A 13697-nucleotide genomic window follows, 5' to 3' on the forward strand; every position below is an offset into this window, starting at 1 on the left:
TAGGTGCCCACCAGCTGGAGAGCTCCACGGAGCTCTGCTGCGTGGGAGAGGTCCTACGGGTGTCTCTGGGGGTGGAAATGGAACTTCCGTAACCTTGCGTGAGGCGGCTCCTGGCTTTGATTTTGAAGTGTTAGAAAAACCCTCCGTTTGGTAGGATCAAGTTCCTAGAAGTTGTGATCATGTGTGGCTTACACATCTGTCACCCAAGGGAGCGCTGAAAGGTGAATGCCTCCTCAATTCTTGAGGAAACAGCAAAATTGAAGTGCTTGTTATTGGTCGTGATCGTCAGAGATCTTGGCCATAAAGCGCAAATTTTGTTGCTTCCAAGCCCCCCGTTTGTGGGTAAGTCCTTTGCATCCAAGGGGTTCTATCCAATTTTTTTTTAGCTATACCAATGAAATGGTTTTTTATAGCTTAAAGTAGAAATGTGTCAACGTTACCGTGTGCTGATGCATCTCCCAACACCACCCTTGGAGCAGGGAGACCCCACTTGGGATCTCGTGGCAATTCCATCAACACAGGTTTTTTAGGAATTTGCTGGCTGCCGGTAGACTTCTGGAAGACATAAATGCTTTATGTGACCCGGGTGCCGCAGCTGTCCTTTCCCCCCTTTCCCTTTCACCGATCCCTGGCTCTCGGGAGGACTGGTTTTGTATTCCTTTCCCTTAAGAGGAGAATTCCCGCTCCGTGGAATGTTTGTCCCTGTGAAGTTGAACCCCCAGGTTTTGCTGAACCCTTCCCTGGAGGAACGAGGGACTGTCCCGCTGCTCCAGCGCCGGGTTTCCAACAGCAGCCCATTGGTGCGGCCCAGGGGGGTCCGTATCCTGCCCAGCACCCCTTACCGCTGCCCGGAATTAACGTGTTTTTTTTCCTGTTTTTCCCCCCAGACCGAAGGGAAGGATCCCACGGAGCGGCCCCGGCGGCCCAAGTGAGTGCGGGGAGAGGGACGGGGCGGGCGGGCACAGGGACCGCGCGGCGCAGCGGGCGGCGGCCAATGGTGGGGGGGCGGCGAGGCGGGCGGCGACCAATGGGGTGGGCGGTACCGCAGGAAGGGGGCGGGGCGTGTCGGCGCTTCCGTCCTCCCCCTTGTCGTCCCCCCCCCACGTGCCGGGCTTTGTGCCGGGGCCCCTTTCGGTTTCCCTTTGCCCATGGCGGCCTGGCTCGGCTACTGGGCCGAGGGCGGCCCGGCGGAGGACGAGGCGGGCTTCTGGAGGTACGACTCCACCTGGGAGGAGGACGATGAAGATGAGGATGAGGATGAGGATGGCGGCGGCGAGGCGGATGGAGCGGAGGCGGCAGGCGGGGAGGAGCCGGAGGATGCAGCGGAGCAGCCGGTAGCCAGCCGGGCGCTGGGCTGTTGGCAGGCCCAAGTGGGTACCGGGAGCGAGGGGGAGGGGGGGTCTCCCGGGGCATGGAGTACTCCTTCGAGGGCGGGGAGGAAGCCCTTTCCCCGCCCGCTTGCCGTCCTCCCGCTGCAGGGGCAGCGCGCTGGGTCTGGCCGCCCTGTCGGTGCCCCCGGGAGTCACCGCGGCCCTCGGGGCTGCTCGGGGACTGGGGCGTGTGAGACCGATGTGCAGGCGTGGACACCCCCCCCAGGCCACCCTCTCAGCGTATCTGGGCGCCTTCTCCATCGTCCCAATTACTGTCAGGAACTGGGGCGGCTTGAAATACTTGGAGGAAGTTCAAGGGCTTTGTCCCGGCAGCGATTCCCAGCTACGGTTTTGTCCTCACCCTGATGGAGCAGATCTTCGAAGGGAGGAGGCAGCCTGAGGCCCCTCCAGAAACGAGCTCTGGGGGTGGTGAAGGTGGAGGTGTGCTGTGGCTCTATGATCTCTTTAAATTTTATTACGCTGCCATGAGCTGGGGTTTCATATTTCTTTTCCCCACTGTTCCTTGCGATCTGGATGCTTTATCCCATGAATAGAGGTTCCATCTCCCGTATGGTACCTGCCTGTCCACCGCATTTCGATGGCCGCTGAGCTTGACGTTGTGACATTGATGTTCCTCAGAAGCTCCTTGCATTTAAGTTTTTTGTTGGTATCCTCATCTTTGTGTGGTGGCCTTTCGTACTCTTTCATGCCATCGATAAAAAGCCGTCACGCAACATCTGCTCGCTTTCAAAAACGGGCTATAACTTTTAATTTTTTTTAGGACATGTGGATGTTTTAGGAACCGCAGGTGTGTGGGCAGTTCTGATGAGTGAGGGAGTGCTGCAAGGTGTCAACACTTGTCTCCAGTGCCTTAAAATAAAATTGATTTGAAATAAAAGGACCTTGTTAGTCTTATCTGAGGTTCCCGTCTTTACCATCGGTGTTCTTCAGTTTGACGTGGAGCATCAAGATTTTCTTCTATGCAAAACCATGTCTCTGTTTTTCAGTTTTTCCTGGGTCAGTTGAAACACGGAAAAGTCACTTAATTTAACTCCTCCCCTTTCAGGGAAAGGGGAACTAATGCTTCACTTGAGTTTCATTTCAGCCACTCACCCATATTCTAGACTACAAATAGGCCGATAAAGCTATCTAATTAATATACTTTTAAAGGAGTTTACTATTAAACTCTAAATATTTTAATAAGCATTAAGTTATTAAAATAACCTCCTTTTAAATTAAAAATAATTCTGTGCAACATAGTATTCCAAACACTGGTGACTTCCTCAAAAATACACACTTTGTACTTTGCAAAGGAAATCAAAGCTTAAATACAGCAGACAGACGTGCTCACACTTGTCTCTGCATCTTCATAGAGTTTGCTGCAGGGAATGTAGTTGGACCTTAGTTGTGCACGTAGATCTGTGAAAGGTCACAGGTGTTTTAGGTGGAATAGCTGTAATACTTAAAAAAAGAGGCAGGGATTCTCTTTGAAGTGTTTTGCATTGTTTGAGGGCACACTGTCAATTTTCTCGTGTACGTGGCTGGAGTTCTGATTTTGTTCACAAGTTTTAATGCCTCCGGAACGTTCAGATTATCCTTTTTAAATGTGTTTGTTCTTCAGATGTTTTGTTTTTTGTTTTTTTTTTTTTTTCCTTAGAGTAACTTCTGGGTTGTGACAACTGTAAAAGCAAGGATTGTTTTTTCACTCCAGTGACTGAACTTCTCAAACGTTGCCTTACAAGGGAGGATGTTGGCCCTGAGACTTTCGGCCCCTGGAATATTGTTCTGCATCTTTAAAGAGGAGTTCTTGCTTCAGTGAGGACTCTCTAGTCACCTCTGTCAGACAGGGCCTGAATATTTTTTAAGGGCAGTGAGCAGGAATACAAAAAGAAACAGTAAATCTGCTGCTATCCATTTATGCCTTTTCAACCTGCCAGAGGCATGAATCAGTTTCCAAAACTAGTTCCTACTTCTGCTGGTATTACACTAATTCTCATTCTTCTCCCCTCAGCCTACATGGTATACTTTATGCCTGAAGCTGCTAATGTTTTTATTCAATATTGAGGTTAGATTTTTTTTTATTATTATTATTTTCACTACGCACTTTCAAAACCACCCTAAAATTCTGCTTTTTTCTTTGCGTCTCACTCGTGTCTCTGCAGATCCTCTTAGTCTGCTGTAACGCGTGGAGTCCGTGTGTTAATAACAAACCTTTTGGTTCTGCCTTCTCCTTACTCTCCATTGACAAATTTCGATCCCTTTACTCGATTCTCTCGACTTCCTCCTTCCTGTATCTTGTTCTTTCATCCCTTTTGGTTGCAGCTGGTTTCCAGTTTTCAGCCGAATACCGCTCACGTCCCTCTCTCCTGGCTTTGTTTTCCGCTTTCCTCGCCCTCTTTGCAGAGCGATGCGCGTTCTGATCCACGCGTTGCAGCTTTGGAGGGAGAAACCCACTTAAATTGCTTATCGGTGTGGTGAAAAATAGGGAGGTTTGACTTGGGCACTTCAGTTTGTCTGTCTAACCTGGAAGGAAAGGGAAGGTTCTGTTTCTCTGCTGCTTGAACAGAAGTTTATAGACACCCAGGAACAAAACCTGCTTGGAGGGAGAGTTGGGTTTTGCTCTCTTTGCTTCCCCGTCTTGTTCTCTTTAGCGACGTGCTCCAGAATGTCCTTCTGCATTCAGCTTCTCCCGACACCAGCCTTACAGCCCCTTGCACTATGGCGTTGCATCTCTCTCTCTCTCTCTACCCTTTAATATGCAGCAAACCAGTTCTTTTCCAAAATTGGGCCCAGTTTGCTGCTAGCCTGTCCCACCTGGCTGAGTTAAAGGACGTGATTTTAGAACCTCAAGTGTAAAGAATGCCTGGAAATCGATTTTTCTGTAATTGGGAGCATAATTTTCATTGCTTCCACGTGTATTAGAATTTTATCCTTGTAGCTCAAAAGTTATAGTCAAAAGCATCGAGGAATTTCAAAGTGCTCAATCCCAGTCTCTGCGTACATCCCGAACAAAAGAACAGTATTGATCTGTTCTGGCTGAACATATTTCTTAGTCTTGTGTTTGCAGCCACTCTATATTTATAATTTTTTTTCCCCAGTGTTAACCATTTAGCAAAGCTTTTCATAGCTGTGTGCGTTCCTGCAGCCTGGGTATGTTCTGGGGATGGACACCAGCACTGGGATTTCCAGTGCCGCATGGGCCACGTGGCTGTGGGAAGTTCTGCCACCTATTTTGGTCTGTGTTGTCATGTATAAAATGGAAATCTGCTGCGATGTAGACAGGCATTCATTTAGGTCATCACAAGTTACTACATTTAAAAAACAACTCGAGCTTTATTTAATTCCTGTCACCAAAGTGTGGGGGAATCCTAGTGTCTAAATGTATATTTCAAAGGTAATTTTAAAAATTCTGCGTTGATGACTTCCCTCTATGAAGGTTGAAGGTTTGATCTCCCCAATGCTGTGCAAGATTCATAAATTTTAAGTATCAACAATCACCAGGGCAGCTGAACGGATGACTTCATCCCAACGAGGTGGTACAAAATCTAATCCAATTCCTGCCTTAATAATTAATAAAGCAGCGATGGGTGTTCTCTAGAAAGTTGGGGTTTTTTTCCTCTGTTCAAATGAGGTTAAGAAGTATCAAACGAAGTTAAAAAATAACTTGGGGAGAGCATTTGCTACTTCTTTCTTCTAAGTTGCTTAAAATGCTTATTATTTTGCAAGAGTCTGCGCGTCTTACCCCCGGGTCCCAAAGCCCCTGCTCCTGCCGTCGGCCGGCGCTGAACGCTCTGCCTGCACTGCGCTTCGCACCAGGGGGTCCTTCCATTCCTGAGCAGCCTTGTTCCCTTGGGTGGTTCTGCCTTGACGTTTCAGAACAAATTTAGTGGTTTGGGACAAGATGGTTCAGCACTCGGCAAGATTAAACCTGTCTGTGTTGCTTGTGAAGTGTCACAAAATCTATCATCCACTGTGGAAAAAAAAAAAATAAAAATATATAATTCCATCCAAATGCATTTTAAATTAAGTCATACTTGCAACTTTTATTTTAATGAAGTTCAGAGGAGGAAGTGAAGCTGTTCTTTGTGATTTCTGTCCAAATGCTACATTTGGAATGAATCTGGCACATCTGTGTAGCGAGGAGAACCTGGCATCTAATTTTCAGGTGGCTGTGGCACCACAGGTTTTTCTCTACAGCAATCTGAATCATGAATAAAATCAAGTGAATTCAGCTGTAACTAGGTAAAACTGTCACTTGGCAACTAATAGGGATCGTGTGAGTCACTGCTGTGGGATATTCTTATTTTGTATATATGTATATATATATATTTTATTTTTTTTTTTATTGATTAGTGAAGTTTGGTTTCCAAATGTTTCCAACCAAATGCCTTTTATTTGTAGGAGCAAAGATCAAATTCGTCACCAGTGTCTCAGACGGGTTTTCAGGTAGGCTTGACGTAAAGTTTGGTTACTTGGAGAGATGAGCGATAACGAAGATGATGATTGGAATGGAAGTCCAATAAAATAAATATCTGATGTGACCGTGTGGCTCTGGTATTGCTGACTGTCGATCAGCACGGTGCTCAATTCCATGGGGCTGCTCTCGAGCATAAAGCAAAGTTAAGGAAACTTTATTCGGATAATGTCTACAGGGAATGAGAATCCTGAGTCTAAGGGATATTTCTGCATCTTGAATTCTACAATTTTAAAGTCTGCTCTCTGTCTTGACTAGGGCATCTAGTGACTCAGAGAGAGAGAGAGACAGGCAGAGCGTAGTTTGTCTTGTTTTAAAACCTTGGAGTTAAGGAAGAAAATGACATTTTACTGTTTAGGATTTCCAGCTAGTTCTGACCATTTCTGCAGGAAAAACTAACTGGCATAAAAGATGAGCGTAAAACATGAAGACCTTGACTAATAAGACTAGAAAGAAAAAGAAATATTTTGGTTAAATGTGAATTTCCCTTAGTCCGAAGCTGTCTCCAGGAATGCAGAGAAACAACTGCAGTAACAAACTGGCTGGTTCTGGGGGTGCAGAGAGGATGGGAATGGGAGAGTAGCGTGTGAGAGATGCTAAATTCAGTCAGTGGATTTTTTTTTTTTTTTTTTTGCAGAAAACAACTTTATTGAGGATCTCTGATCTGTCTCTTCTCTAGTTCTCAGGCAGGCGCAACTGGAATGCAGCAAAGGACCTGCAGCGGTACAGACATCGTTACCCGGTACGGACTGAACGATGATGCACGTACTCTCCTGGCTCTTCCTCATCCCATGCTAAGTTTAGGAACACCTTCTAGATTCGAGGGCACCCTTTTGTCTCTACGTTTTCAGGCTAATGTGGTTTCAGTTGGGGTAGAGTTAAGGCTTTTTATTAGCAGCTGGCATAGCGCTGTGTTTTGGGTTTGGGATGAGAAATACTGGTGATAGCGCCCTGGTGTTTTTCATTGTTGCTGAGCTCTCAAGGTCTTTTCTGCTTCTCACCCCCTGCCAGCCATGGGCTGGGGGGGGGCACGAGAAGCTGGGAGGGGACACGGCCAGGAGAGGTGGCCCCAACTGACCATAGGGACATTCCATGCCATATGACATCATGTTCAGTGTATAGAGCTGGGGGAAGAAGGAAGCCGGGGGGTCCCAAGTCACCGTGATGCGTGATGGAGCCCAGCTGTCCTAGGGATGGCTGAACACCCGCCTGCTGTGGAAAGCAGGGGATGAATTCCTTGTTTTGCTTTGCTTGTGTGTATGGCTTTTGCTCTACATATTAAACTGTCTTTATCTTAACCCACAAATTTTTTCTCACTCTTACTCTTCGAGTTCTCTCCCCCAGCCTGGGGGGAGAGTGAGTGGTCCTCGCTCCTGGCAGGGGCTAAACCACGACATGGGCTCAGAACCCTTAAAGGAGTCATTAGTCAGGGGGAAGGGATGATATGCATTATCAGAAACAAGCTGTTCCTTCCCAAAACTCCCTTTCAAGGATTTAGCTTGAAATGTTTGGGAAACTTGAGGGAAAGCAAGGAGAAGTGTTGAAGTGAATGCTGCCTTTTAAAAGAGTGCTGCTTGTTGATTTCTTGTTCTCATCTCCAGGGTTTGATACAACCAGAAAACGAAGAGGAAGAAGAGATGTGGAACTTAAGCTTTTATAAAAATGAGATTTGTTTTTTGCCTCGGGGTGAGTACCTTGTTTGATGACTCTTTGATGAACTGGTGAAAGAGTAGCTTCATCCATGTGGGACAATTATTAAAAAAAACAAACCACCAAACAAACAAAACAATAAAGAAAGGGGAAAAAAAACAACCCAAAACTTAAAAACCACCAAGAATTTCCATTTTAAATGTCCTCATTGCTGCTGTATATTTCTAAATTTTTGTTTGGTGGTAGAAAACTAAGGGTTTTTTTCTGACTTACGAGAGTGGTTGTCTAATTAGAGAAGCTAATAGGTGTGTGCCAACACCTGGCTCTGGGTAACGAGCCACCTTGGGTGCCTGGCTAACTTTAATTTTCATTTGGTGTCATTTCTTCTTGCCTGACTCTTTCCTTTTTAGGTTTGCATATTGAAGCTCTGCTTGAATTGTGGTGGGACAACTATGAAATTCTGGAAGAAAACCATTCTTACATACAGTGGTAAAGTGTCTGCATCAATATAGTGCCTCTTTTATGAGTCAGTTCTATCTGTCTTCCTGAATTCAGCTTCCCAAAAGGCCCAGAACTACTTTTAAGTGAAACTTGTGTCCGCTTTATTTTTATTAAGTTGTATTTTTTCTGGAAACAATGCTGTGGAAATCCTGAAGACTTGGGTTTCCATTGCAGCAATAGATCTCAGTCATGCTTGGTCTTACAGCCAGTGCAGAACCAAGTGTCGGGGCAAGGAGGGAGATCCAGATGAGCAAAGTATGCTGTTATCGTTGGTGTAGGTGATGCTTTTATGGGAGGGATTTATTTGTCATCCAGTAAACTATGTGTCCATAAGGATGTGAGGTCTCCAAGAGATGCCTGTGATATACAATTTTTGGAATCTTTTTTAGTTTTAACGAAATGGGTACCCTGGGTTGGGTGTCATCTTTGCTCATCTGAGCTGAAAATTTCTTTCCCTTTAGGCTATTCCCTTTACGTGAACACGGGATGAACTTGCGTGCAAGACCACTCACGTGTCAAGAAATCCAGGTGTTGGAAGCTTTTGTTGTCTTTTTTTTCTTCTTCTTCTTTTGAGACCTGAAGAATGTTAGGATTTTCCCCTAAATGCCTTATATCTGAAATCTAGGGTTTTTTACATTGCTTCCTCGGGGCCTTGATGTGAACAGAGCTGTAAAGCATTTTTTCCTGTCTTGTGTCTGCCAGTAGCTACACCAGCAGGTGAAATGTTTAGTGATATGATCAAGCCTTGTTTATAATTCAGGTGTGACTTAAACTGGTGCAGGTAATTCGGGAGTTGCACCTTGTACTCATTGATCTGTCTTGTTTTCAGGCCTTTAAGAAATCCAAGGAAGTTATGCAAAGGTTTATACGAGCTTATCAGCTCATGCTGGGGTTTTATGGAATCATTCTCATCAATGAGGAAACTGGAGAACTTAAGAGAGCAGAGAATTGGGCTGAACGATTTCAAAACTTGAACCGGTGAGTGTTTATTTTGCTGGTCATTTACTACAGCCAGGCACTTCTGTGAGAAGTGAAAAAAAAGTCAAGAAAATCCTCAGCCCTTAAGGAACAGAGGCTTTTGTTGATAAAAGAGTTAGCTACCTAAAGTATTTTTAGCCTCTGACTGTAGGTCATCACACCCTCTGTCACTTAATAAAGTGACAAGTATAATAAGCAAATAAACCAGCTGAGACTGGTTTCCTTTTGTATGTGGTGCAGCTGTAAACAGCAGGCATTCTGCACTTTGGGCTCCTGGAATACGAAATACAGACTTGGAGATGTTAATATTTGCTCTAGCAGAGCTTACGTTTAAAACCTTATTTTAAGCAGCTGAGGTGATTAATCCTAGCAGGCCAAGAGGGGCTGGGAAGGTGCTGCTGAAGGCAGAGAGCAGCACTAATCCTGCCTGCTCTCCCATCTGAATCTCAAATAGTCTTTAATAGATCACAGTCAAGAATTCACAGAACATTTTGCAGGTACCCAGGGGGGTTCGTTGTGAATTCAGGCCTGTAGGACTTTCACTTAAGGACTCTGCTTATCTCTTCCTTTCAGGTTTAGCCACAACAATTTGCGGATTACGCGAATCCTGAAGTGCCTGGGGGAGATGGGGTACGAACACTATCAAGTGCACTTGGTGAAGTTTTTCCTAACAGAAACCCTCGTTAGGGAGACGTTACCAAATGTCAAGAGAAGTGCCTTGGATTACTTCCTGTTCACCATCAGAAGCAAACGGAAGAGAAGGGAACTGGTCCACTATGCTTGGCAACACTTCAAACCTCAGGGCAGCTTCGCCTGGGGGCCACAAGACAAACTCCTCAAGTACAGACCCCGCTCCGCCAAGTCACAGCTGCACCAAAAGGCTGAAGATAAACAGGAAACTCCTGGTAAAAAAAGTGATGATTCTGTGGAAAAGGATCAGAACCAGTCTCTAGAAGAACAGAAGGCTGGAGAGGCTGCAGACTCGCAGCCTAAAGTGAATGATGAAGATGTAAAAGAGAAATCAAGTGAATGCATTTCAAAGGGAGGTAAAAAATGTGATGATTCTATGGAAAAGGATGAGAACCAGTCTCCAGAAGAAGAACAAAAAGGTGGAGATGCTGCAGACTCACAGCCTGAAGTGAATGATGAAGATGTAAAAGAGAAATTAAGTGAATGTGCTTCAAAGGGAGGTAAAAAATGTGATGATTCTTTGGAAGAGGATGAGAACCAGTCTCTAGAAGAAGAACAGAAAAGTGGAGATGCTACAGACTCGCAGCCTCAAGTGAATGATGAAGATGTAAAAGAGAAGTTAAGTGAATGCGCTTCGAAGGGAGGGGATGGTGATGAGGAGAAAGAGGCTTCACTTACCCATGAGGAGGAGAAGGATTTAACCAGTGAGACTGGAGAAGTGCAGGGTACGGCAGAGAATGACTGCACAAAGGAGAGCAAGAAGAGAAAACTGGATGCAAATACGGCAGATGCTAAAAAGAGTGGACCGTTGAAAAGCCCGAGTGATATTGAAAACATTTCCCGTAATCTGGGAGAATGTGCGATTGATGCAGAAATCCCCTCCTCGGTTCCGCTTTTACAAGCCAAAGAGGAGCAGGAAACACTGAGAGAAGACGATGCGAACACCAAAGACTCGGCGGCGCCAGAGACCGCCGACGCGGCTGTAAAACGGAGGAAAGTTGATAAAAGAACATCGAGAATAAAAACGTTCAACTTGGCCATAAACCTGAACATGGGGCCCTCTGCCTCTAGTGCCAAGTTAAATCCATCTCTTGCAAACGCTGAGGCTGAAAAAGAAAATGTCAGTGAGAAAAACGCAACTGTGGAAGCCACCGGTGAGAAGGGAGGTGGTGATGCGAATGGTGTGAAAGCCCCAGCTGGCTCCAGGATCCCCAGGACGGGCCGGACTTCTCCAGTAAGTGATGGCTTGGAGTTGAGTGGAGATCAAGACACAGCAAGGAGCGATCAGCACCGCTGCAACAGCACACTCCTGGGAGGCAGAGGTGAGGTAGATGGGGTAGAAGAGCATAAAAAGGCAGAAAATGCAAACGAAAAAGAGCAAGCAGAAGTCACGGGCAAGAAACAAGTTCCAGAGAGCCTTGAGCAGAGCATGGCGCCTGCTTGTCATGAAGAAGACAGTGCTGAGGCTGCAACGCAAAAATCGAAAAGCTCTGAGCGCGCAGCAGAACCTGATGAAGAGCAGGCAGCAGCGGAGTGAGAGTGGCACGGCCAGCGCTTGGGCAAGTGGAGGTGACCCTGTCCCACCTGCTGGGAAGCAGCTTTACCGGTTTGGGTGGCAGAACTACCCAGAAGAATAAACTTCCTTTGGGCTGATCCAGGCTAGTCCCTGTCTGACTTCCCACCCTTCCATGCTTTTTTAATCATCTGTAGTAACTTCATTGAGATCCAGCCCTTGGTTACCCTAAAGAGGAAAACTTTGAGTCGTCTTCATGGGCAGGCTGTGTCCTGTTCCTGTTTTTTTTTTAACTGATGTTCAGGATTATCTTGGAGTAACAGGGATTTTTGCACGTCGCTTTGGTTCTGGTATGTCTCTTCTTAAAGAGAAGAGGAAAACTAATCTTTTTTCCTTGTTTGAACTAGTCGAGTATTTATTAAATACATTATTTTCAATGTAAGGCAGCATGACCTAATTTGCCAGGCCTTTCTGTTACTTTCTAACTTCTATTTGTTATTTTGAAAGGCTGTACCTTCCCGGGAGATTTATTCCTGGCAATGATGCTGTGTGTCTGCTTCCTAGGGCGTAAATCATTATTTTTGTGGCATTTGCCTGAAAGAGATGAGTAGGTGCGTTTCCCATCATGTCAGAGTGTAGTTGCCTCTCCTTCCATAAAGAAAGTAGGTTTGACTTTAGACTGGGATAAAACGCGTAGTCAAAGCCTTTCTCTGACCAGTGTTACCCTTTGTGTACAGATGCTGTTCTCTGGGGTGGAAAGTGCTGAGTGACTTGTTCCCTTTATCCCCTGCAGAAGTTGCTTTGTAGCGCTTGTTAGAATCGAGAATATGAATTGTCTGTTGGTTTCTAAGAGGAAAAACCCTCAGACTTTGCCTGAAGCTGTCTCGAGCTCTTCTTCCCCAGGTTTTTCCACCACTTTCCGACCCTTGATAGTCTTCCACAGGTATTTGTCTGCTACTGGTTCAAAGGCCTTCTGTCCTTAATTGCCAAAATAGAATGAGTATTTTGTTTTTTTCAGACTTTGCTGTTAATTTGCAGTGGCCTGTGGGGTTTCTGCAGGCCCGTGGCATCAAGTTAGATGTGGCAAATTTAACCCACTTCCTAGTTAGGGCAGGATTGTTTGACTGTTAACGACCAGCATGTCAGACAGCGAGGGCACGTTCGAGTGCAACATGTCTGGAAACCACTGGGCTTTGTGGGGCGGTTAATTGAGACTGTAATTGGAGGGGGTACGCTTGTCTGGTTCGTTTATTTACGGCCCTCAAGAATTTACTTGCAAACCTTGCCAGCTATTTGCCTGCCTTAAAGTTGCTGACCCTCCGTTAGTTATTCTGCCCGACTCACACAGTGTTCAACCAAGTCCGAAGGAGCATTAAACAATTTAGCACTTTGGCTCCTAGAGGTTTACAACAGAGGACCCGTTTCATGAAGCGGAGGAAACCCGTTTCCAACAGCCAGAAGGTCTGGACTTGCCATTTGCTCAGATTGTTTGTTTTAGTTTGGGGGGGGGGGGGGCGGTTAAGGAGCTGTTTGTTTTTGTGTAGGAGATGACTAGAGGCTCCCCCTCTTTGCCAGCGACCAGAAGCAGTAGCCTGTGCAATGTCAATGTCTTTCCTCTCTCCTCCAGCTCTTAAAAAGCTTCATCTTTCAAGGAATTTGATGGGTGACTTGCCTTCCCAGATTCTAGGTCCTGATCCAGCGTGCTGTGTACACGTGTGTGGGAATAAAAGTCTGCGGGCTTTAACATCTAGCGCTCACACACATGCTGGAAAAGGCTTTTAGGGTTTTTAAAACACTTCTTTTTCTTTCTTATGAACGAATGGAGATAAGTCACCAATAAGAATACACTTAACTACAGGTATAAATACTTGAAGATACTGAGTGAAAACTCTTTCATAAAAAATTCATAAGAAATTGTTAATTGTGGCTTTTGTACAGATTTATAGTAATTTTCTTATTTAATGAAGTTTTCATTGTGAATATGTGCTCAGTTGGGGCATAAATCATATATCTTGTTACAGTGAGATGTGGTTTGGTTTTGTGTTAAATGGGATTTCACGGTGAGCCCTGGTCTGGAGAACTCAACCCAAACCCTTCCCTGTCGTGGTCAGGTTCAGAGTTTGGGCTGTGGGTGTTTGCAGTGAGTTCACAGGATGTTTTCCAGCAATGAGCTGTATCGGAGTCTGTTCCATTAATGTCACCTATTAAAGCATGATTTTAGTGCATCCCAGTTTCCACTTTTGTTTTTTCTGTCTTTGAGGGCAGGATGTGACCATACATCTGCCCCACCACTGCCACCACACATCTGCTGTTGCTTGGGCACCTCCAACGAGCGGTCCAGTCCCCAGCAGAGGTCTGGTAGACTCACCACGAGATAAACCTCTGCTGCTTGGTCCATGTGGAGGTGATGCTCAGTCTTCCTCCACCGTTGTAAAATGTGGCCAGTGAATGTTTGTGGGGAAAAGACACTCCCCACTGCCACATGCTTCTTGTTTAATGATGTTTCACCAGGCTGGATGGG

At 45.7% G+C, this 13697-nt stretch overlaps 1 protein-coding gene across 1 annotated transcript; it reads left to right on the top strand.

Moving 5' to 3' along the window:
• The first annotated feature begins 1148 nt into the window (after positions 1-1148).
• On the top strand, positions 1149-11200 carry OGFR (opioid growth factor receptor). The gene is made up of 11 exons (XM_074157235.1): positions 1149-1370; positions 3382-3435; positions 5772-5816; positions 6524-6586; positions 7446-7530; positions 7905-7983; positions 8457-8523; positions 8825-8973; positions 9547-9878; positions 10020-10163; positions 10308-11200. The coding sequence occupies exons 1-11, from the start codon at positions 1149-1151 to the stop codon at positions 11198-11200; spliced, it is 2133 nt and encodes a 710-aa protein (XP_074013336.1).
• Positions 11201-13697: the final 2497 nt, after the last annotated feature.

Source organism: Numenius arquata, chromosome 12 (assembly GCF_964106895.1).
Source record: "Numenius arquata chromosome 12, bNumArq3.hap1.1, whole genome shotgun sequence".
In the NCBI taxonomy this organism is placed as follows: domain Eukaryota; kingdom Metazoa; phylum Chordata; class Aves; order Charadriiformes; family Scolopacidae; genus Numenius; species Numenius arquata.